The sequence below is a fragment of the Aptenodytes forsteri genome, unplaced genomic scaffold, assembly GCF_000699145.1.
Source record: "Aptenodytes forsteri isolate BGI_AS27 unplaced genomic scaffold, ASM69914v1 Scaffold153, whole genome shotgun sequence".
NCBI lineage: Eukaryota > Metazoa > Chordata > Aves > Sphenisciformes > Spheniscidae > Aptenodytes > Aptenodytes forsteri.
This window is the reverse complement of record NW_008796178.1, coordinates 901,660-927,623: the sequence shown is the minus strand read 5'-3', so window position 1 is coordinate 927,623 and position 25,964 is coordinate 901,660. Positions and strand designations below refer to the sequence as shown.

General features: G+C 42.7%; 1 protein-coding gene across 1 annotated transcript in view; it reads right to left on the bottom strand.

Moving 5' to 3' along the window:
• The window catches only part of RAB11FIP4 (RAB11 family interacting protein 4), a 131,096-nt gene that overhangs the window by 68,564 nt on the left and 36,568 nt on the right, over positions 1 to 25,964 (bottom strand). Inside the window, exons 2-3 of the mRNA XM_009287671.1 lie at positions 15,361 to 15,448; positions 5,172 to 5,260 (exon numbers count right to left, since the gene is read on the bottom strand). Of these exons, the coding sequence (XP_009285946.1) occupies positions 5,172 to 5,260; positions 15,361 to 15,448 (177 nt within the window). The remainder of the gene's footprint in view (positions 1 to 5,171; positions 5,261 to 15,360; positions 15,449 to 25,964) is intronic.

Here is a 25,964-nt window from a genome sequence, read left to right as displayed (position 1 = left end):
AGGGCACACAGACCCAGAGCAAACTATGTGGGAAGACATTTTGGTAGGGGCTCAGCGCTGCCAAGTATGCACCAAAGATAAAAATACATTGACAGTCAAGCTCTGAAGGATGCATGGTGCTATCTTTAGTAAAGATCTGCATTAACTTGTGGTGTCAGGTTAGCACTATTTCTTGACTGTCATTGTCTTTGTGGTGGACACAACCCCAAACTGGGCAGAACAGGCTTCTGGGAAACTAGAAGTGATAGGGCAGATGTTTCTTGGGCTTAGGTAAGATCTGATGTCTTTGCTTGCTCCTCTCTACTGAAGTGAACCAGAGGGATTTGTTCTCTAGCAAACTAGCATTGCTGCAACTGCTGGCATGCTTGGTGAAAGGGATGTCCTCAGTGGAAAAAAAAAAACCTGAGAGCTTTATTTAAGATGGGAACAATAAGAAGAAGAGAACTGCAAGTTTGAGATCAATAAAATATTCAGTGCTTTCCTGGGCTTTGCTTTTCAATAAATAGCAAGAGACAGCACAATCGGAGATAACAACTGCAATTCCAGGCTGACAAAGGAGACCTATGCAAATGGCCCTTCACCTTTCCTCAGTCCAGCTGTGTCTCCGACTGCTACGTTCTTCCACAGCCTAATGAAAAACCCATTTGGATCACAGCCTTTTTCCAGTGCAGAAAGGTCCCCTCTGTTCTGACACAGGTGTTAGCAGATATCCTCAAGCAGCTAGTGGGGAAAAAATTTTTTTCAGAAGCCAGTGGGGGACTCCTAATTGCTATTGAAAATATTTTCAAAGCAGCAGATCAGCTAGTAGTCCCAGCTCCATCCCAGAGGCAAACACAATTTATTTGCAATGTTTCAACAATTTTTCTGCTGTTCATACAGTGTAATTAATCACTTGGCAGGCAGGCGAACACACACAGGACTGAAAAGGCAGCTCATTCTTTGACATGCAGCAATCATCCTGTACCTTGTTAAGAGGCAGACTCGCTCTCTTATTTACAGGTGAGAGCAGCAAAAAAATGGAAAGCAGCAACTCAATACAGCAACAATTACTAATAAACAAACAGCCTTGTTTAAAACAAGGATCCTGCTATTATTGTGTCTTACAACAGTGTTCTTCCACTGGCTTTGCATGTACGGCATTTGGGCATTGATTTCAGATGAAAAGGCAATTACTCACATGTAAAAATACATAGTCTGTCCCTTCATAAGCAGCTACTCAAATAGGTACCCTGCTACCTGGTGGTGAGAGGCTCTAAGATCTGTCATTCAACCTCCTCTTCTGTCATCTATCCGGGTGATCTAGATTCAGGCTGCCTTCAAATCTGAACAGCCAAAATACGCCAGGTGAAGAGCTGAAAAATCCAGCTCCTGTTGCTGATTCCCTTTTCCCCAAACTTAGGTGCTCAGACAGAAGAGCACCTAGGCACAGGTCCCTGCTTCTCAGGACCTGCAACGCAAATCTTGGCCAGGGAGCTGCAGATGCAGCCAGCCTAATTCCCTCTGAGTCCTGTGGCTAGTGCTCCCAGCTGGCTAGGTGCCCGGGAAGGCCCAGAGCCAGCCATTCGGAAATACTAGACACAGGCAATTTGCTTTGTTTGAGCTGGCTGAATCTGGGTCTGGGTTTTCACACACTTACTTCAGCTGTGGACTTTCTGTTGGTTACCACCTCCAAAAGGCTATCCATGGGCTCTGAAGTGCTACCAGATGCTTGCCACAAAGCAAATCCTGCACACTGGACTAGGGAGACTTTTGTCTCCCTTCAAACTGGAGCCAAAACAACAGTTGAGGCCATAGCAGCAAACACTGTGAAAGGAATTCAGGATCAATAAATTGGCTTCTGGCAAATTCAGAGCGTTTCTATTATCTCTCTAAAGGCTGTAAGAGACAGAAATTATACTAATAAACAGCACTTGACTAAAGCAGTGCCTGAAATGGAGCACAATACAGACCTTAACCAAATCAACAGACTCTGAATTTATAGACAGAGGAGGCAGGTTTATTTGTAGTAGGTCCTGGAGCTGAGAGGCTCTACAACTGCTAACTCCTAACTGCAATCCCACCCTCCTAAGTTTCTTTGGACCAGCTTTCTCTGTGTGCGCTAACATACTCTTTGCAGCCTGATTCAGTGCTGATGGAAGTCAGTGGGAGATTTCCCACTGATCTGACAGTCCTGTAGTAACCAAGTGCTGCTCTTTGCTTTCTGCGTATCACACCTTAACAGACTTGAGGTCAAAGGAAGAGGTCTGCATTCACCTGAAATATCACTGACACAGCCTTTAATTATAGACCATTAGAAACCTTCCATGGAACGGTCTTTGCAATTTAAATTGCATATACAATAGGATTTTTATTCTCCTTTTTGGACTAAGTTTTTAGACATTAAAAGCTTGTCAGCTTTTGTTCTTGTTTACACTGAAGGAAAAAAAAAAGTAAAAGCAGACTATTTAGAAAATGTCAAATGCAATGCCCCAAGCTCCTGGTATCAGGGGATTTTATGTATCAATTTAAATTAATTGCATCCAGTTGGTTGCAATTAAAAGCTGGAGGCTTGGCAGTTTCTTCTTCACGATTTGACTCAACATACATAAACAGATGGATCAGTTCAGCACCTTACCGTGGCTCCTGCCACTTCATCCCACTTCTTGGCATTACCTTCACCTCTTCAGGTTTCTGCCTTTGGGCTTTGGAAAGCTACAATACAGGGAGTGGGCACTTGGGAGGGGAAGCAAAAGTGAAAGCAGGGGACAGGGGAAATAACATGTGACAAGGATAAATCTCCTCTTCCTCTCAAATCACATTGTGAATACAGAGACAGTATAAAAATGAACCAGCTCAGTACCTGTCTTTGTGTAAGTACAACCCCTTGGGTGGAATAAAAGAGATGCATTCCCTTTTAAAATATCTATCCATGCCATCACAGCAGATGTAGCCTTCTGCTGCGTGAGAATTTGACTGCACTTGAGAATTAGACAGACATGCAAAGGGTATACTGGGATGAAAATTAGATTAGACAGGCAGCTACCATTTGTGCCATTGGGAGCTGCCCATAAACTTGACTACATCACCAGGAATTCACACTCAATAAGGTCTGGGAGATGCAAGGAGAGCTCATATGTTTTCAGTATGTGCTTCTTTGGGAACAGGGAACAAATCTCATCAATGGTGATAACCTCAAATCCACCTGGGCCTTAGTTCTCCTCTGTTACATCAGATTTAAAACTCCAACTTTCTGCCATAGCAGAGCAAGTGCAGAACCTGTTCACAGCCTTTTCCCAGTCTTTAACTGACATCTAGCGAACAGTTTCTAAACTGCACCTGAAAGACCTGGAGATTGCAGATGAAGCAATCCCCTCTGGAGGGCAGCTGTACAGAGGAGCTGTGCGATAAGCATGGGGTGTACAACAATGTGCACCGTTTCCTGTCCTCTCCCTACGACGATAGCTCATCTGCCCTGTGGGCAGGTAGGGAAGAACCTGGTTCTGCTCAGAGGGTGCACAAATACTGCATTGGCTCAATTAAAGTGGGCAAACACAGCTGCTGGACTCTACTGCAATGGTGCCGCCCACTGCAGGGACCATACAGGGTGGCTGGTGGACATCAGAAGTCCTACCCAGAAGTGATCAGCCAAGGCTTCCACCACAGCACTGCCAGATCAACTCCTTCTGAACAGGAAGGGTCACCCTCTGCCCCCTTCCTCTCCCAGAGGCACAAATCTAGAAGTCAAACGGAAAACTCATCAGCTGCTATCAGGATTAGCAACTGCAACTCCCACCCTCAGGCTCTCCTGGTGGATAGGTGGCAGGAGTGGTGCAGTTTGCAGTCATCTCAGAGTTTGTCTTCAAGCACTCTCCACAGCACATCTTTGGGTGACAGCAGATCTAAAATCCCTGAGGAATAAAGACCCCATGACCATGCCACCTGCCTTCAAAGTGTGTCAGAACCGGCCTGCAATGTCTGCTTAGCAATAGGGGAACATCTAGTGTTTGCAGAGAGCCTGCTTTCCATTTTATAGCCTCTACAATCTATTGCAAAACAGGGAGTTTGGTTTAGGATATCTATTGAGGTAACCAAGCAACAGCATGGCGGGTATCTATGTCATCAGAACAAAAAAATAAGGTTTTAGAAACAAGCAGAGTGATGGTGGCATCAGCCTGCCGCAGCCCAGGTACTGAAACCAGCCTGTCATTTTCATCATGCAAAAAGAGCCAATAAGCCCAGACAACTCTTCCTTATTAAGAAATTTTGTGACCAAATAGTGCCCTCCCGTTTGCAGTCATGGAAGACTCCTTCCTTCTCGTGACAGACATCTGCACCAAGATGAAGGAAATGTCTCTATACTTTCTGTATGAACAGTGGAAACCATTTTGTATAACACCATGAAGTGTTGTAACACCAGCATGTTTATCCCATGTCTTTCCTCAATACATGAGTATTCTTCTCACACTTCTTCACCTGAGAAGGTAAAATGCTTTCCCTACTGATTTCAGGATCACTTCTAGTCTCATAACACCATTGACATGCAATCCTTATCTGAATATGCAATGCTAACTGTACCTTTTATCTTAAGAATTTACATGGGTGGAGGTGATTAAAACCAAAGTAAAATGAAGGAGAGACAAATAGATGCTTAAAGGAAACTTAACATTGTCCTGCTTGTTACACTGTGCAGACACTGTCAAACTAAGGATACAGATGCAGACCTTTAATGGTTTGAAAACATGCTATACTCACCAGCCAAAATACTATCAAGGTTACCAAAGGTGTATTGTTTCTGCTTCCCAACAGCTGTTGAGTCCCTGTTTATTATCTGCAGAAGGTCTCTGAGGACTTGTTCACCTACAAAGTTTCACTGATTTAATTAGACAAATCAGTGTTTTCCACTTGTGTGGTGCCAGCGAGCTTGTATGCGATGTCCCCCTTCACAGCCAAGCGAATACTGAGGCTTGTAAGAGCAATGCTATCCAAATCCTAAATACTCTCACACCAGATGACAGCTACCCTGTGTTAAATGCAGCTTAAACCAGTGTGGAAGACTTGCTAACAGTCATGAATCTAGGAAGGAAGAGTCAACAGGCCAAGTAAAACAACAGCATTTACAATGACCCAACTACGCAACACTCCAGAGGCTTCCTCAGCCCACTAACATGAGACAGAATTAGTGCTTCTCTTACCTGGTAATAGTAATCCACATACTGTGGCTCATAGTGTCGCAGCCCAGAGTTTTCAGGAGACAGGACATCTTTTAGTAACTCTTCACAGCCTGGCAAACAGAAACGAGAGCAAATGGTCAGGCTGAGAGTTTATCTTCCCAGAGATTGCATGGACAATGGAGGAAGAAACACAGGTTTGTAGCTAATCTGTACGCACAAAACCTTGAAACCTAGCTTTGGAATATGTTTAAATAGCTGTAACAAAGCTCTGCCTTCAGACTTCTGCACAGCACATATTCAGCATGCGGCACTTAAATAAGTGCAATTACACTAAGCTGACTCTCAGCCCAGATACCCTACACTGCAATGAAAGTGAAAGCTGAACATTGCTTGGCTTGGTAAACTATCCTGCGGGATAGAAACCCACCCCTGACCAACCCAAAACTCTGAAGTCAAACATTGGGTTCACAGGCTTGGCATGAGCCAGTGTCGATTGCACATTAGTGTCAGTGGAGCTGCTTCTGATTTTCCCTGGTCTAAGTGACAAAGGGACAATACCTAAATGTCACAAATTCCCCTTCAAAAAGAGCTCTGTCACAGAGTGTACAGTGTTTGGCAAGTAAGTATCTATGCACTGCAACCAGAGATTTTCAGCTTCTGTGTTTGCTTTTGTTAACAACAACATTAACAGCTGTAAAATCAATGTCTGTGTTTCCCTCAGTCCTTCTCTCATCTGAAAACCTGAGACAAATATAGAAACACTGAAATCACCAAATGCCTCATTCCCCATTAATTACCAATGACCGCACTTGGCATGTTGAGCTGCAGAAGGCAGTAATATTAAGCCAGGTTATTTTAGAATAACCAGCTCACAGCCTTGGGCCTAAACTATATGAAACCTTCTCAGCATGTGTTGTACGCTATCCTACTTGGAAGCTGCAATTATCCAGCAGTATTTCTCTCTTCTGTCCCATCACTAATGCAATACATTGGCTGTGACATTACACACCAATATTCATGAGGCAGGTGAGCCAGAGGAAACAGAGTAATGTAAGAAAGTGTGAACTGCACAGGTTTATACTGTTAGCTGATCTTCTCTCTTGTTTTTAAAATAAAGGAATAAAATCTGTAGGGGTGAAGGTACCTTTGTGGTTATGGAGGGGAGTCCCTTACAAAGGAAATGAGTACTTAGAAGAACAGAAAAGGTGACCAGATGGAGGAAGCCTAACGTGGGAGATCAGTATGTTGTTCCTGTCTCCCACACAGAAGCATGTGTCAGAGGCAGCACATGGTGGATGAAGCAACCATTAAGATCTCAGGAGTGTCATATGGACAACAGGCAGCAGGACTTTTCTCCCTCTTCCAGCTTCTGCAGCAAAGTGAGATTCTCAAATGGCACAGAAGGGAGACTAAATTAAGCTATTAATTGCACACTTCTGTGCATTTTTCGCTTTGCTGGAGAAGTCAGTGGGCAAGAATGGTGTGTTAGGGTCACTTCCCAAAGAGGAGCTCACCTGGGAATAACAATTCAAAAAAATAATTTACTGGCTGATAGAAGCAAGATATTAAACTTGTTTGCCTAGAGAGGGCATCTTTCTACATAACTTACCCTGCCTGTGGCTCTCACATTTCCCACCCAGCCATGATCCTTTTCTTTCTCTTGGTTTTATCATTATGTGTGTCGGCCTGTGCTTGACTGAGGTTGTTCTCTAGTCCTCTTACAGAGGAGAATTCAATTTACTGTTTGTACCTTTTGACATTAATAACCAAAGCTTATTACTCATGAAACTGCCTCGTGCCAGCCCCACTGTGAGAGTCTTTACACCTATGAACCGCTTACTTTGCTAAAAGGTTTCTGCATGATATGGAGCACCTAATCATTAAAGTGAGTTATCTCCAGCAAAAAAGAAAATAAATGCCAAGTGCTACCACAGTAATGGATGTAGATTAGTGTAATGAAGGACGTGTGTTCACACAGTTTTAAAAATTCCCAACAACAATATCTTCAGCCGTAATTTCAAGCCTTATTTTCCTAATTCAGTTGTACTAACAACAGTGCTTCTAGCTAAAGACCTCTAAGCAGTCAAACTTCATTTAAGCCTGTTAGGTGAGAAGTTATCATCTCCCCCAACTTTTTTCTTTGGGGTGGAAAGTCACAAAGGTTGTGGGTTTTCAAAGGTGCAAGAAGGATTTAACTGCTTAAAACAAGGGGAGTCAGAAACCTTTCTGCCTTGCCTCCTTTCGAAATGCCGGCTAGACTGGTCTGTTAGAGCTAGAGTCACAAATAGCTCCCAGATCTCCAGGGTCTCAAATCTAGAGTTTAGCTGCAAGGTCTTCTGTGTCCCCTCTTGCTGTTCAGTTCTTACCCAAGATTATTCCTGATCACATTCTTTCATTTTCCTTGTCCATTAAGGCGGACACCTTCATGATAGGCCTTGGCCATTTAAATTCAAGCCTATAATTCAGTAAAAACACTGGGGAGAAAAGCATTGCCTCCTTTTTACCTAACTTACTTGGGGCAGCCCTCACCACTTCTTCCTGAGAGCCACCTGGCACAGGCTTTTATGTCCTGATCCAGAACCACAGAGGCTGATCAAGCATTTGACCCATTTCCAGAACATCACCAGGCATTTAATCCAATTTGTTTACCTAGCTGCATAGCTTAAAATGGCAAACAAAGCCAAATCTTGCTTTTATTGAAGTTACAGGCCAAGTTTCCATTAGCACTGACAGACTCAGGATGTAGGTTCATCTGAGACTATCTCCTTCTGCAAAGGTGACTTTTTGGTGGGAAGATTGAGTGTGCAGCAGCCAGTGTCCCCTGTGGGAGAGGTTTGCTTAGCGTGCAAGCTGGCATGACAGCTTGGATCTCTTCATCCTGCTGGGAAGATTTGCATGTTATTATACTCCATAAAAAAGGGAAGAAGAGAAGGAAATGCTGAGAGGCCATTTTCCTCTGAGATTACTAAAACACATCATTGCTACCTTGCAGACATCTGAACCTGTTCCAACATCCATCAAATGAATGGAAAGATGCCCACTGGCTTCAAGAATCTTAGGATTGTGCCACTGGTTTTATTCCTGTTAAGAACTGTGTTCAAAGAATAAACTCTCTGTTGCTCTTTTTCCCTGTGAAGGCACAAATCAGAATCTCTTAACTCTGGAGGACTGTGGTGCTGGTCTTTTCTTTGGGCCACCCCTTATCACCAGGAAGATGGGTTTTGGCACACTGTCAGGAAATGCATCAGCTTTCTTACTCGGTGTTTTTCTGCAACAGTGCTAATATATCTCACCTGTCACTCCCCTTATCTAAATGATAATTTGAATTTTCCAGGTACTCCAAGAGGTTTACACAAGGGGCATAATATAAAGAGGGGACACTGGAGTGTCTCAAATACTGTGCGTATGTCTTCTTACTACCAGAAAATATTTTGGCTTGCAGCCTGGGAAATGCCAGTGAGCTAAATTAGTGTGTCACAGTCCAGACAGAAAAGAAAGAAAAATCAAGGTTTACTCTAGCAAATCTCAATATGGAAATATTAAGGCACTGGACAACAATTTGTACAGAGAGCAGTCTAGTCTGGCACACATGGTGCTCTCTGCTACCACTACCACTCTTAAGAAGAAATATACTTGCCTAGGCTTGCAGAACTGCCGTGATGGATATTTCAAGCTGTGCAGCAGCATGCACCCAAGGCTAGAATCTGTCCATAAATAACCCACTGCAAATAAGCAAAGGAATACTTCCTGGCTACTTTAAGGACCTCCTGCACTAAGATGTCCCATTATTGCTGTCACTTCATTTTCCAGGAAATGGTAAAACTGAAAGCCACTTACATGGCTGATTAGAGGTATTTCATTTGGATGCCTACTTGTATCATAAGATATTAATGTGCTCGATGTTCTCTCTCCCTTGCTACGGTTGGGGAAATTTCCTCATCTACATTTTTGGGCAGCACTTGGCAAGGAGGCTTAGCTGCACTGCAATCGTAGTAAGGCAGTGGATAGAGGCAAAGAGCTAACCCAGGAATAGTTGCAAGTCCTTGTGTATTTACTGCTGCAGCTCCGCAAAAGGATGCCCTCTATGAAGGAGCAATCTGCTAAAGGACTGTGCATTATATAAATAACTGTGCAGGGTGACACAGATCAGAAACAATCTTGTATCTGGAGAAAGAATAACTATCAGGTCACAAAATGAGAATGGCCAGAAGCTGCTGAATTTTCTTCTCTAGCTAAAGACACCTGATGAGCCAGCACAGAGGCAGCTTCTCTGTGTCACTCAGAAGACTGTTTGACACATAGACGTGTATCAGTTCTTGTTTAACAAAGCACTGAGTCACTCTCTAGGCTGGTTTGTCAAAATTAGCTGAGTTAAAAACTCTTTATCCTAATATTAAAAATGCATAAGCAAACACAGTTCATTTGGCCAGAACTGGGTTAGGGAATAGCACATGAGCTTGGAATTATTTGCACTTTGCAGGGCAAAGTGAAGTAAAATGGCAAGTGACCTGTCCTGGTCAGAAGTCGTCTGCTGCAGAACAAGAATTCTAAGTAGCACCAAAACCACTAGGTCATTTATCCTTTCTTTTTGTGAAAATAGCCAGCTAAGATTTTTCCTTTCTTGAAAATACCTGGCTAAGACTCGTAAACTCTCAAAACACAGTGCTGGCTGTCCAGAGGCAGGACAGGATCATCTTTAGTCCTAAGCAAAGATGATGAAAGTGTTTTACAAGTCACTGAAGGGGGAAGACATGAACCTTTAACTTTTTCAGTTCACTCAGGATGCCAGACATGAATTCTCTTACAAGATAATTTTACAAATTTACCTTCAGTTTCATTTTAAAAAAATTGGTTTTCACACCCTAACAAACAGTCAATTTGCAAACAGACATTCTGGCCACAAATAAACACAATTGTGGCAAAGTGATTTCCTGCAAATGCTCCAAGAAGGAGATTTAACCCATACTGCATCAGGCAATTTTCACAGGCAATTAAGCAATTTTAATACTATAGGAAATCAAATCTGGTTACCTAATTGAATGTAGTTAGTTCCTGGCATTTTTCCTGAGAGCAGTAACTTTTTACTTCATCTACCCTTGCATCTTTAATGGTGTATTAGACTCATTTATGGTTTCAGGCTGTATTTAGTAAAATTTAGTTGAGTCTTAGAAAACTCTGAAGTACTTTTAAGAGTAACTAACTTCAGTTCATTAAACCGCTATAGTGTAATTTACAACAGGAGAGCTCAGCTCTTCACATTTATGTGACAGTCCTTCTTCTTGGAGCCATCCCAAGTACTGCTCCTGTCAATAAGTTATTCTTAAAAGAATGGATAGATTCATCAAATCATCTCCAGTTATGGCGTACTGTGAAGTTTGAGATCTATAGCTACGAGCCTAAATGGGTTCGTAAAGACTTTGAGGTTTTCTGCAGTGCTTTACTGAAATTCCTGTGCTAGTGCAGCCATCCTGGTTTTAGGTATTGGTACATATTACAAATACTGCTGTCTAGCAAATAAAGATAAACTCCTTTTACATGACTGCAACATATCCATCTCTTATTCCATACTGGATCTTCAAGGCAAAGCTGGTACAATACTACTCTCAGCTATGGGACTGCAAATTAGATTTTAAAGTTAGTTAAAAGAGATGGTCAAAACTTGGCACTGGTTTTGTGAGAAATATGTTTGTTTGGAGCATCTGAATGAAACTATAAAAGCAAATTAAAAAAATAAAAATTCCAGTGAAACAGAAGGCCAGAAATATTCTACTTTGGAAAACTTTGTTTTGAAAAAAATCCATCAAATTTCATACTATATTATTTTCATATTCTTTCACAGTCCAGATAACCTGTCACAGTCTGAGCTACCAGAACAGCCAACTTCCCTTTTTGAACATTTCTTTAAAGCTTTGGGCAAATCTGTATTCTTGGAATTTTCATCAAAATTGCTAGGAACTCATGGAGAAACATATCTACTTTTTAACTTTTACCTGCTCACATAAAGACTGCTTCTAGAAGCTTTCCGGCCGACTGCAGTAATTAGATGCCTAAAGATCCAGGGAAGCAGAGATGGATTTTTGAAGGCACATAATGGTCTGTGTTACTATTTTGAAGATTCGAAGGTTACTATTACTGCAGGTGGGGAAGCATATAAATTCACAACTGTGCTTCTTCCACACCGTTAATGAATATGAAGGAGCTCCTACAACTCTCCATTTTCAAATATTGTAACAGAGCATAACTTAAATGTCCTGAGAACTTCTACAAGATGAGGAAAAGACTCTCTTGTTCCAGGAGAAAAACAGGCTGTATGATTTCATCTGAAAAAACAGTGATTCTGCTAAAGCACAAAGATTCATTATTGCAGAAATGTGCTGTGCTAACGTGGCTCAGTCTCTCCCATTATGAAAGCCATTACCCTCCCATTAGTACACAGTGGTCAGTGTTGTTTTCATGGTTAAAATAAGCTGTAAAGTTGGAATACATTTGCCTTTATCTTTTAATTCTGCATTAATTTGTGAGCTGCAACACCAAGGTCAGTAGGGGGAGCTCACCCTTTATTTGTCAGAGTTTGGGGGTTTTTTTAAGTGAAATATCAAAGCAGAGAGACTATTGGAAAGACAACATAAATCTTAAAATAGAAGGAACAGGTCAGACTTAATTAGAGCCTGCTAAACATACGAAGAGCCTGGTCCTGCAAACATGTCTGACTGTGGAACCTACCAGCCCGCATAGCACATTAGAAAGAACAGTTCCACTCAAGCCTTTAAGTATCACAAGTGGCAGAAAATATTTACTGGATCAGTACAATAAATTCAGTCCAGCAAAAACAGTCATTGACTCCACTGAGCAAACAGTAATGGATCCCACGCTGACCCTGCTGAAATCAATAGGAATTCAGCCTTTGAGTGATGTTCTGGCTGCTCTCAAAGTCTCTAAGCAGTGCCACTTCTTAGACTATACTGGCTTTGACACAGCTGCTAGATAAGAGGGTACAGGTGTTATTTCATGGCAATTGCTCTCCAGACCGATGCAGTTATTAGAAATAAAGCCATGCAGTGAGCAGACAGAGAGGGCAGCTTCAGCAGGAGTAAAACCTTCATATTCTGGCATTCTGATGAAATTGCTGCAAAGCTTTAAATTTGATGGCAAGCCTGTCCCTGGCTCTGGCAGGGACTAATTGCGTGGGGAAAGCAGCCTAGACAGCAGGGGCTCAGCACAGATGCTGAGGCAAAGTCCTTTAATCCACAAAGGACCAGCAAAAAGAAGCAAAGCTTTCCATAAATAGAAAGCACCCTGCCTGTCCAGTATTCCACCCCAGGGACACAGTGGGAATGAGATCCTCCCACGCACTTCTCCCCTCTAGCATAGATACCTCTGCTTGAAAAAGTCCTCTCCATCACTTCCAAAGGTCCCTGCTGTTAATGAGACTCCTCAGCACATCCTTCCCCACAGTTCCTGCTACTCAGCAGCTGAAGATTAATTGCCCTTTCCACCTGATAGTCCCAGCAGCTGCTGTGGAGGTACATGACTCATATGTCATGAGGTTTATCCAGCTCAGAAGCACTAAGGAGGAGGCAAGGCTTGATGTCCACTTGTAAAGGAACACAACACTTTTCATTTGTACCATGCAAGAGTGAACAATGCCCTGGTTTATGGAGGAGAGAGGCCAAGCTGCAGATTTTAGATCCAGGGTTTGGGGTTTCTCCTTGCAGTGAGAGCTGCTACCAACCAGTTACAGAGCAGACATTGAACACTCCGATGTTTGGGATTTTTTCAGGTTCCAACATTTAGTTTTTTGCTAAGATCCATACCTGGATCTGAAATGCTCAAATCAATGTCATCAGAGGTCAATTCTTTACCACTGAGATTTGAATCTGTTGTGCTAGATGCTTCAAACCTCATGCTTTAAACAAATTCAAGGCACTGAACTACCAAAAAACCACTGTATCGCCTCTGTGCAGCAAAAAATTTCTTCAGCATACTATAAAGGCAAGCATATATGAGACAAATTAATCTGAAGTCTCATAAATAAGAAATACGGCAAGGCATTAGGATAGTAAAGCTTGAATTTAAACATTTGGCTTCCAGTGCTAAGAATAACACGGCTTCATACTCCATTACTGAAAAACACGCTGGATTTATAGTAGGATCTCATTTTGCTCTATTAATCTGATTGCCCCAAGCAATTGCAATAGGCTGAGATGTCAAAGAATCATATTTATAATCTGTTGCTGCCAAGACAAATAGCTTTTGTTTGATAACAAGCCTCCTGCTACCCCTGGGATGTGGCTGCACTGAAAAGTGAGAGGTAACAGCATGGTGGAGGCTTTCCCTTCTGAAAGGTAGACATACCCTTTCTGAACTTTAATATGACCAAGTTCATTTTTAAGAAAAGTATGGCTGGTAGCTAAAGACCAATAAAACTTCCATGCTGTGAGGTGAGCAATAGAACCAGCTTTTCTAAAGAGATGCTGTGAAAGCTTGCATAACAATGTCTTATCAGAAATAGATGCAACTGCTCCTGCGATTATACACGCTTGGCACTGACACTGTGTAAGTGTTGACAATGTTAATGATGTGCTAAGAGAGCTCTAGGTGATGCTGCAGAATTGGATGATTTCTCTGTATCTGTTCACATATACATACCAATATACATCAAGCATATGATTTGCACCCTACCTATAATATGCTTCACATAAGGGCTTTAAGCTATCCATAAACTTGGAGTACAAGGTATTCCAGAGAGCCTGATTCAGTCACGTCTTTGCAGGACTAGATCTTAGGATATGAATACATGGATCAGTTCCCACAAGATGAGCAAGGATGAAAACTCCCAAGGCATCATCACTCTCCAGTAACTGTCAATATGCACATGCTGTCCCTCACAGTAAAGGAAATGTAGCTGCCCACTGCTTCACTGAGGGTACTGCCCACTGTGGACAAGGGCACAGTTATTACAGAAGAGATGTTCTTCTGGGTCACATCTATCCCTTCCTGATCATATTTTGTGCATTTGTGCACATCTTTAGACTGCGAATTACAGAGGACTACCAGATGATTTACAGAGCTTGTGTCTTATTTAACCCAGAACCCAGTTCGCTACAGCATTTCCTGGACAAGGAAAACCTCTAGTATAGACTTTAATGTCTATACACTAATGTATTAACTTTCCTTCTGGGCTTTCTATTGCCTTCTCTTCAAACACACCAGTATCACCTTGGAAGGTGTCTCCATGAACATGGACTGAGAGCAGCTTCTCGCTGTAATTTTACATAATTATACACTGTCCTCAGCTGCCATAAACTTTAATTAAAATTGCTGCGGTGTTACATTCTTGCATCATTATGGCTTTGTAATAATCTCATCGTAGCAGACTCTCCAGGGGCTTCTCCTGGAACCACACTATGATCGCTGTGACATTCACCTCGTCCCTGAAGTGAAGCCTCTGGGCTGTGACAGCACTCTGGCACTTTACTAAGGACATACTACGTGTCCAGAAAAGGACGGGCTGGATTATTTTGCTATGGGAAGCTAGAAAACTAATCAGCAGCAAAACAGCTAAAGTCTCTCTTCACTGTTTGCTTCGTTGCCCTTTGGCTAAGCTATAAAGCATAATAATGTCTGCGTCTTCTGTCAAGGACTGTGTTTCCTTGCAAAAGACATGGTTTGATCTACCTGGTCTCTATCTTCCGGGCTTGCATGGCCAACCTGTAATTCCAATACATGTCCCCAAGTACTTTGAAAACATGAATTAACTATACCTTGCAGATACCTCAAGAAGAGTATAATCATCTTAAATTTCCTAGTAGAGAAACTGAAGCCCAAGGGCTCTCTAACTTCCCTAGGTAAATCAACAGCAGAACCAGATGAGAACCTGGAAGTATCAGACTTTGGCACTGCCTGCTAACCACAAAGCTACTCTTTATTCTGCTACATTTGTCTTTAAACCACATCACATTTGTTCTGAAAAACTAACAGTAAACCAATACACAAGCACCTGTGGATGTAGGAACTCTAGCATTGCTCACCATTGATACATGAGATGCACAAAAAGGAAAAATATACTGGTTCTATTCCCAGAGTTGCCCTACTGTCACTACAAATAACCACAGTCAAAAGAGAGGATGTCTTTGATCGTTACATTTTCTGCAACCAGAGAAACATTAGTGGAACTGAAGTGGATTATTTTTAAGAAATATGCACATACCTTTGATAGCAAAAACTCCATGACAGAAGTCCTTAAAATTGATTCTTCCCAAATCATTTGGGTCCAAGTACTTTGCCAGTTTTTCCACCTAAAAGAAAAGATCATAAAATATGTGTTGAGCTTGGTGCATCATCTGTTGCTCAGTTGATCTGTATCTTCTACAGAAGACCCCAGGTGGAGGAATACCTGTAATGTTCACTTGAATCAGCCAAGAAATCGTTTTGCAAGGAGAAATCATGTCTTATAGTTGGATTATCTGGTGCTGAGTAAGGCATGTGCTCTGACCAAAACTTCTGCAGCTGTGACACATTAATACTCTCCTATGTGGATCTCAAGAGCTTGATAAGGGGTGAATCTGTTACCCAGCCTCTTGTCTTAGAGCAGGGTGGTAATAGAATCTCCATCCCTAGGAGCCCTTGCTGTGTATGCAGCTCATAGGAACTTAAAACCTTAGTGATCTCCATCCCTCTTATCAAAAGTTATTGGGGAAGGAGAAAGGACAGACAAAGATGTGCACAGCCCATAGTAGCCTCATTCCCTGAAGAATCCAGACTATAAGAGAGAAAACTCATTGGGCACTTGGGATCAAACGAAACTTTCTTGCCACAGCAGAGAATACAAGTTTTGTATAGGAAAACAGAAGTATATTAACAGCACAAAAAAATTTATGTGATAAGACAGAGAACGGTTCTGTTCAGTATACTATGCAAACAAGCACTTACTGCTTATAATCTCAGCTTCACAGTTTAGCCTTTCTGATCACTACTCACCATAAAATGAGATTACACTGAATTTAAACACAGCCACCAAACTGGCATTTGCCCCAAAGGTCTGGCAGATTTTTCAGGAGTGTTTTGGGAAGAGGGAGAAAAGCAGTCTAGACAGGAGAGGCTGTTGTGTGTTGTGCTGTCTAGAATAAAAGAATAGAGAAATAAGTAGCTGAAGAAGAATAAGGAGAGAGGCAGAACAGTCCAGGGAGGTGGGCACAGCGCTGGGACACCCCAGCTGCCTGTTCTCCTCTCTGTGATAAATATGCTGCATGACATTATATAAGTCCCCTCGTGTCCCTGTGCCTCTGCCTGTTGTACCTAGCAGGTACCCTCACTGAGGCAGAGGCGGCTCGTAAGCAAGCTCACAGTCAGCTGCAGCACAACTCTGACCTTGATCTGGGCCCTCCAGACACCCTGGAATATAAACAAGATCAGCGTAGGAGGCAAAGACAGCAGGCACGTAGGATGCTGCACAGTCCTGGTGACTACAATGTGAGCTCAGATATGCCAGTCTGAGCAGCAACAAAAGCCCAGCTGGAAAGATATGCAGCGAATGAATCCAGATGACCCAGTTTCTCAATTTTCTGGTGTTTTCTTTTTTTTTTTTAACACACTAGCAAAACCCTAGCAGTTTCTTAAAGCCCTGCAGATAATACACTAACGTGTGCGCATGACACTTCTTCCTTCAGATTCTCTCAGTGCTTATAAATTCTCTCTATGCCAATAAATGCCATGATCAGCCGAAGGCCTCATTTAGAACAAGCAAATCTGGATGAGAAAATGACAAAATTTTTACTCACATGCAAAATTCTATGTTGAATGAGAAAGGAACAATTTGATCCTGACATTGAATCCTTTCCACTCTCCTTTTCTTAGGGGGGAAAAAAAAAATCAGCTCATGTAGGCAGGGCAAATAAGGAGCTGTACGACGAGTTCAGAGCCCATAACAAGTTAGAAATCTTCTTAAAACCTTCTTATTGCAGAAGGCTTCAACAACTCAAGTCCTGCCAGCCGGGCAGCAGAACCCATCTGTCAGCTATCGTGCGATTCATGATCAAATTCCTACATCTGGTATCACAAGCGATTACTGTAGCCCCACTAATTTATAGCAGCAGAAGACATGTTTCTGTTCCCAAAACATAGCCACTTCACCAGAAACTGCAGTGTGCGTTTAATGCATACCAGACTAGCTGGAAATCCTTACTGAAACCAATTCAGTAGAGACACGCTTGATATGGGAAAGCTGGGTCAGTGTTATCTCTGCTCACCTTCACAAACAACATAGATGTTATACAAAGATGAAGCGGTGGCAGAAATTCCTTTCTTAAAACTATTTTTGGGTGCATTCAAAACAGTATAATCAAACAGGCCATTGAGGCTCGGAGCAGCAAGATTTTACAGCTGAAAATCTTCCTGACCACTGTAGTAGCTTAATTACGTGGCAGATGTGTCAGCTGCTGTAACTCAACCTGGCTCCAGAGGCTTTGAAGATGACTTTGGTGTGGCCACTAGCTGAGGATCTGTCCCCTCATGGATACAGCAACAAAATCTAATCAGACACCAGTCTTCTAGGTTACAAGATCAGCTTGTAACTCTCTTTGACAAATGGCAAGCTCCCATCATTGTAATGTAAGTAAATACTACGCTTGCAGGCTTTCTTTAGAGAATCCTGTTTCCTATAGGTCTCTTGCTAAGAGGCAACAAAGTGTGTTTTAGGTTTTAATGTACAGATTCTTGCAGCCAGCTGGGAAGCCTCTACACTATTTAATATTGTGCTATAACACAGTAGTGTCACTGGGTGTTTCCAGTGAATCTGGCACATTAAGTTTATTTCTCAAAGTTGATCCAATAATTTCAGTCTACCAGTTGCTCAGCCATATACAATTACATTTTTTTTAATCAAATTAAATAAGAAGTTATATGCCTGGGTGTGTGTATTATGGAAGAAAGAGAATACATTCACATTTAGGTCTAAACAATGTCTTAACAGTAAATGAAATTATCACCTGAGCAAAGTGCTTCAGGCTCCAGTTTCCCCTAAATCTAATTTTGCAGGTTTTCAATTAGATTTTATAGTGCAAATAACTGACATCAGTGCAGGAGATGATGAAGAATTTACAGAACAGCCTGATGGAATTTATGCCACTAGTGCTCACGTCTTCAGCCAGTGCTAATCAACACAGCTCCCAGCACAGGTCAGGAGCTACAAGGATTTTGATCAACTGGGACTACATTTAGGTGGATACTTGCATAGAGTTTGTGCATTAATATACACGTGTTGTACATAAATCCCTGCATATTTGCACAGTTTTGAGCCTGTAGTGCACTTGATCATACATTTTTACCAGTAGCTTTCTGGGATAAGGCAAGAAGCTCTTCCTAGTTAATTTCAGACTGAAGGCATTACTTAAAATTAAGCTCAATTTCAAGCTGTGGCCAAATAAACTATGCCATCACAGCTACCCCTAAATCTTCTCTGCTGTCTATACTGCGTCAACCATCCTACTGCTTCACTTTGTAGAGAAATAATGTCCTATCCTTCTCCTTCTCAGAAAGGGTTGGCTCCCAGCAATTAATCAGAAGTTGTAATGCTTATTTATTGCCTTGGGAAATGCTAAGGGCTTGTCAGCCTAACTGCCAGGCTGCATGACATCGAAGCCTTTTTTGCAGTCAGCAACCCCCTGGGCTTACAACTACGGTAGTCTACTAGCAAAAGAGGAAGAAGCAGCAGCCTTTCAGCCCCATTAATGGAATGGGCAATGCAGCCCATTTTTGCACATGTGGAATATGCAAGCTGCACCAGTCCTGGGCACTGTCAGATTACTGAGCCCCCTGCATCTCTAGGCAGTGCTGGGCTCTGCCTCCTCTGCTGATCCCATTGCAAGGGACACAGGACTGCAAAACGAACTGCTGCCAAAATTCAGTGCTGAAACGACCACATGATTGTTGTGATACCTACAGGCAGCATAGAGAACATACCATGTGCTCCAGAGCTTAACATCATAAGCCATCACAACGAGCTAGAGATGGTGTTTTGAGCTGGGGACAAACACTTTTTTCTGTATTGCTGCACAGAGCAGTCCCCCACCATGTGGGACAGCACAGACAAGGTCTGGATTGCAAACTAGTTCTTCATCGTAGGAAGAAGGCAAGGACAGAAAATATTAGCTGCAGGCTCAATAATCTAGCCGGTTCTTTTGGCAGCTGCAAGGGTCTCTCTAATGAACCCTTCAGTAGACATCCAATAGTCTCAGAAAGAAGACATAAATCATTTTTGCTTTGGGAAACAATTGGAGAAAACCAAACCCTCTGTCTCTATTGTTTAACTTGCTTGGGTGATGATCCTTTCAATGCAAACATATTTCTCCACTGCAGTAACAGGTCACTTCAGCCAAAGCATTAGCCTCCTCTCTGTTGGGTTTCTCAGCTATATGGACTGCGCTGCAAAGACATGTTTGCCCCCTGCTGCTTTCTTGACACATAAAAGTAGGCTAGGAACACTTTAAAGAGTCTCTACAATGACAATAAAGGGACAAGATTCAATGTGAAGAAACAATTTTGAAATCAAAACTGACCAAGGCAGAGATGCATATTAATGAGCAGGAATTAGCAGTACAAAGCCGTGGACAATAAAGTGAGGCAGAATATTCTTCCACCAGAGAGCCTCTGGTTCAAAATGTAAGTTCTGGATGCAACACAGAGGTGAACGGCTGAGGCTTTGTGACACACGCTTTGTAGGTAAGCAGGCTGGCTCAGGTCAGGAACCAGGAAGGGCTGGATTCTCAGCTCTAAGGCTATGAGTAAATGATTTGCAACCCAGCTCTATATAGAGACTGAACACAGCGAACAGAGTCTCGGTAGAAAATCTGCGATACTAAACCCTACCCAGGAAAGAAGTGAGAGCAGTAACTGAGTCAAAAGGCTTAACACTTAGAGACCTAGGCTGCTGCAGAACCATCTGCTGGCTGCCAGAATCGATAACACGGCTGAGTCCAACCACAGGAGGAGAGCAGAGGTGAAATCCTGGTGTCAGCAAAGCCAAGGCAGAAACCCACAGTCAGCCCAGGGGTTGCTCAAAAATTTACTTGCAAGGGTTTTAAATCCAGCATGCACTGGGCTATTTTTGTGCCTGCAGATACAGTTAGCTGTGCTGTCCTTTGCTCATTTCCTTCAATGGGGGTTTCACTTAGTGCCTTGCCACACAACCCTGAAGTCTAAAGTTTTCAGAAGACCTAGTGTTTGTACTGAATTCAAAGTGTCCTAAAAATTACAATGGAAGGAGGGCATTTTTCTTTGAACTCCATCTAGTCATTTTGTTTTAACTCTTACAAGAGGAGTGAAGCAGGCAGAGGCAGTGAGCTTGCTGAAATATTATAACCTTTTTGATTTTGGTGCCATCTGGGTATGAAGAAAAGATTTGAATTTTGGCAAAGTCACTCAACTCAGCAATTAGGAAACGCGTTTCCTCAGTTTCTTCAGCCCAAAGTTTCTTGCTATGTTAGCTAGAGGCACCCCTAACTATGTTGGGAGCAGCTTTGTATTTACTGCAGAAGAGGACTTTCCATTTCCCACCTCTGTTCCAGTGAAGGTGTGAAAGGTCCCCTCCTATCACCTATGTCCACACGAGAGCACCAGATATGGCGACAGACCCAGCCTTCACTGCAGAAAGGAAATCCAGACTGCCTTGTAAAGAGTCCTCTGTAGCCATACTGCCTGGGACAAAATTCACATCTAAATTGAAGCACCCACCATCCTGCCAAGGATGCGAAACAGGAACCTGTGACTAACTCAGACACTGCTCAAAACAGAGCAAGGAGCCAGTCACAGGCACATACCAAGGTGTGCAGGGGAGTGAAGTCGCTGCAATCTGCTGCTCTAACTAGAGGCAAGGGGAACGTTTGTTAGCCTTTGCTCAAGCTAATTCCCTTCTCAGCATTACTGAGCACGCCTGCCGTCCCAGGACTCACATTACCTCGGAGTATGACCACACGCTCTACATGACCAGGCATCTGAATGACTGTTAAGAGAAGGGGAAGGGTTTTTGTAGCAGAGGGAGTGGAGGAAGAGGAGAGAAGAGGACAGGTCACTGACAAACCTCAGAAGAGATTTATTGAAACTGATCTTTTCTTGTGAGTGAGTTCAATACAGGGGCATCTCCCAGCCAAGGAACCCTCTCAGGACTCCTGGCCAGCTCTTGTACTGATGCTGCCAAAACAGCTAGGTATTTTTCTCCAGCAAAGATTTTCTGACTGGAACTGAATCCTGCTTCCATTTCCAGGCAAGAAGAAACTCAGACCTCTACTGACCTCACTTAATTTTCTTCAAAAACTGACCAGCACAGAAAAGATTTTGTTAACCCAAAGAAAATCTGTTAGATTTAGATGTAACTGAGTTCTGAGGGACCCCACACTGGCTCCATCCACCGAAATCTTACAGCAGGATCCAAGTCACAGCCAGAAGATGCCATTTGAAATAAACAACTCGTCTCAGCAGTTCGCCTTCATACTGCAGGAATCTGTGAGCACGTCTCACCCTGAAGTGCAAGCAGGGAACATCTGGGAGCTGTGAGAATGGCAAGACAAGCACTTGCAGGAAAGGTCAGGCTGTATTGCGGCAGCAACATTTGGGCAGGATCTCCTGAAGCAGGAGCATTTGTGAGAAACCTCAAAAAACAGCAAAAGGAGATTAAATATGTAAATGCTGCAGGGTGGAATTAGAGACGTTCCCACATGATTTATACAGGGAGCAGCAGAACTGCGCTCACCCTGATTTTAACAGACTGGCCTTTTCTGCATCTGGGGAAGGGGCCTAAGTTTACACCTTCACAGTATGAAATGCAGCGGCAGGACTTGCGCCAGCTGAGCAGTGCCAGGCAATGCGGCCACCACGTCTGCTGAAACCCACCCCCGGCTCTTTAACCAGCCCCCAGGTTCAGGCCTTTTTAGAATCCATGTGGTCCGGGATGTTAGAGCTCTTCAGTCAGGGTTCTCTTCAGTAAGCCACCCTCACTGTTGCACAGGGCTGTTTGTTTTGTCCTCAGTCCCACTCTAGGGCCTTGAGTAACAAAGCATAAGGGACCCTTGCTGCTGTGACTCAGTAATTGCTTGCCACTCAAAAATTGCCACCCTCCTCTCCCCCAGCCTGCTCTCCCTTTGCTCTGCAGGTCCTGGTCCTCCACTACTTCACTCTGCAGCTGGCCACAGCCATCTAGACACCAGCAATTTTTCACCTTGCCTCCTTACAGACAACACTAGATATAGGCTTTGCTGTTTCCTTGCTTATATAAACCTCCTAAATGATGAATCTGGCTATTAATTAGTTCCCTCTAAAGGGCTACTACTAAAAACAACCTGCCATATCAGAGATACGCAGGCTAATGGGTGCTCAAGAGACCCATTAGTGCGGGATACCAGTGTCTCTGTTAGGATTTGGTAGGATAGGTCCTTCCCTGAAGCTATTTGGTGTTTGCATCCACAGACTGGAAGTAAATACAAAACCATGATGATGAAATTTGCAGATGACAGGCTGATAAATAACAACAATGCAGACAGTCTCAGACTCCTCTGGACAGCTTCATAAGTGAAGCCTATACAGACAGAAGAAGTTGTAAGCACCGCCAGGCAAGGTCACAAAACAGAAAAGAATACAAAAGAGAAGGAAAAGGAATAATACATCTACAGAGAGCAGGACTGTCTTTTGATGAGCTGGGAGCAAGAGGAGGGAAATTATTTTACATTGTGTTGGAGAAACCAATACTAACACAGTTGTGGTACCCACTTTCATAAGAGATGCTGAAACCCAGACAGGTTGCAGAGAACTGACATAATATTCAAGTGCTGTGGAAACGCCTTATGCAACCAAACTTAAAGAGGGTTTTCTCTGTTTAACTTGGCAAAAGGGAGACCAAGTGGTGATTTGTTACTAGGTATAAAGACTTCTGCAGGCAGGAAATTGCAGGTTCTAAAGGACTCTCTAGTCTAGCAAGAGGAAAGACATAAAGAACCATTAGCTGCAAATTAAAACTGAACAAACTCAAATTAAAAACAAGGCACAATTTATCAGTGTGGTTGTTTACCCATGAGAACTATAAAACAGAACTGGTCTGGAACTATAAAAAGGAACTGGACTCCCTCATCTGAGGCCTTTTGAGAAAACAATGAGATATACCTGAAAGATTTACCTAGCCTAGAGTAAGTGGCTTAAAAGCTGTGCTGTCACCATTTCAGGACATCACACTAGATGACCTGATGCTCTCCCTGAACCTGACCCTAAAGCACACGAAGGACCATGTTCCTAGTCACACGTGCAAGGTATAGAAGGCCAGCATTTAGGAATCACGAGTCCAACAAACAGCCTGCCCTCACCATTCAGTTCTGGCAGACTGTGTATCGTAAATAATTCATACCACTGCAAACAGCATCACGAATTTCCATCAGCTGCTGTCTGATCCCAAAACATGCAGGAACATACATCATTGCTGGAAACAATGGCTTTGAATTTGCTTTGAATTTTGATTCCAAGCATCAGTCATTGCCCCTTGGTACTTTATCAACAGGCTTCAAGCCTGAAAGTTGGCTTGTCTGTAAGTTTTCTGTAAACAGAAATTATTGTTTCCGTTTCTGCTTTAACTGGGGACACCTGATTTACCACCTAGAAGGCAGATTTTGGGACTGTATCATAAATGACATATGCAAATTTGTGAAATAGTCTTGGCCTTGACTTTGAGCAAATTCCTAAATCTGTCAAATCCATAATCTACTAATGGCTCCAATGCAAAAAATCTGACTAAATTCAAGGTAGTCCACTCACTGGCTTTCCTGGGTTTAGCATCAACACATGGAATTGCGTCTTCTTCCAAATATGAACTGTGTCCATGGGGCCTTGGTCCAATGGGAGAAAAATATCCACCAGTTACCCAGATGGAGGAAACATCCATGATGCGGCATTTTGCTGAGTGTGTGAAATGTATCAGTGAATTATAAAGCCACAGAAAGAAAGAGGTGGTTTCAGAGGCATTGCAGGTGGTTGAGTGCATTCAAAGGAAAAAAGGAAGCTTCTAGTGTTCATGTGTTATTAATGCCCTGCGTAAGCATTACCTTGACTCAGGTGGGCGACAGATGGGGAATGCAATTGAACTACTGAAACAGGAATGGCAGAGCACTGCGGATCTGCAGCACGCACACAGGAGGTCAGCTGCTATCCTTCAGAAAAGCAAGGACAGCAAGCACTCCACCTCTACTGAGCCGCACCTGCCCGTGCCTGGCAGAGAAGCTTTGGAGCACTTTCCAGAAGTGACAAACAGTAGAGGAGATCAGTTAACTGCCTCTTCTCAGCTCATGGGAGTGATGAGGGCAGGAGCTATGGGATTCATATCATGGCCTCCAGGTCAGGATGGTTTAAAGTCTAGAATGGGAGATCCATGCTGCTGGGGAAAGAGATGGTATCCAGTGACCATGGGACTGTGGCATGGGGGTCAGAGCTACAAGTTTACCAGTAGCATGCTGTTACCAGCAAATGACTTCATCTGCTTTGGCATCCCCTTCTTAAAAATGGCTATGGCAATACTTAAACCACATTAAAAGGCCACAATAAATGTGATGATACCGCAGACAGCAATGAAATCTGCACTAAGCTGGTCCATGCTGTAGGTTTTTGGGTTTTTTACCCTATCTCACTTGCCCACTATAGTCCACCTTCTAATTTCTCAACACTATGGACTGGTGTCTGTCACCTCTTAATACATCTGCTTGACTCTGCACAGAACACCAGACACGCTAATGATTTGGCCCGATACAATACACAGGTATTACTAAACTCTACTGTGTTGCAATGAAACTTGCCCCACTGGGCAGACTCTTATCATCATCTTGTTTTCTTATTCTGTCAAATAGCATTTTATTATCTTCTGACAGTAAAAGATTGAGCCATATGGTACTTCACAGAGAGAACAGGGATGAATTTGTTTAAAACATTCTAATATGCAAATAAGCTATTAAAAGAACATAATATTCCATGAACCTCAATGAATGTGTGTGTATAACAGAAATCCAGGGAGTGCCAGGCAAATTGATGCTATGACTTCTGTTCTCTATTGAGAAATCACTTGCAGTCTTTAATACACATGATGACACAAACCTAATTTGGGATAACCACAAATACAATTCTTGCGATATTACATACCCAAATTTTGTAGTTAACATCCTTACAGTTAGGATTTCCAACCATAGCTGAGACCCTGAAGTTATTACACCTAAGGAATCCCTTCTCTTACACCATATACCTCACTGGCTAACCTCTCTGCTTAAAGAACAATACATTTTATGACTACAGAGGATCACCAATAAACTTTGAAACAGAGTGCACGTGAATAGCTCTGAATCTGATGACACCTGAGAAAGGATCATTGCCTAGAATCAAGACATTTTCAGAACTTCCTCAGAGTACACATCCCAAAGAGACTGTGCACAGCTACAGAAACTACTTTCCCCCATCCTATCTGCAAGCCAGAGACCACCAAAATCTTGGTGAGTTTTTCCTCTGCCATCTACACCTTTGGATGCATCAATTGCTTATACAGGCAATACCACTAGAACAGTATTTCTCATTCATTTTGTCCTTCCTAATGTAATGTAGCAGCTGACAATGAGCAAGCACCAGAATCATAAGACCAACATCTTTCTACAGACTCCCTCACCATCCAATGTAGCAGCTGACAATGAGCAAGCACCAGAATCATAAGACCAACATCTTTCTACAGACTCCCTCACGATCCATGATCCCTGTCCTGGTTTCAGCTGGGATAGAGTTAATTTTCTTCCTAGTAGCTGGTATAGT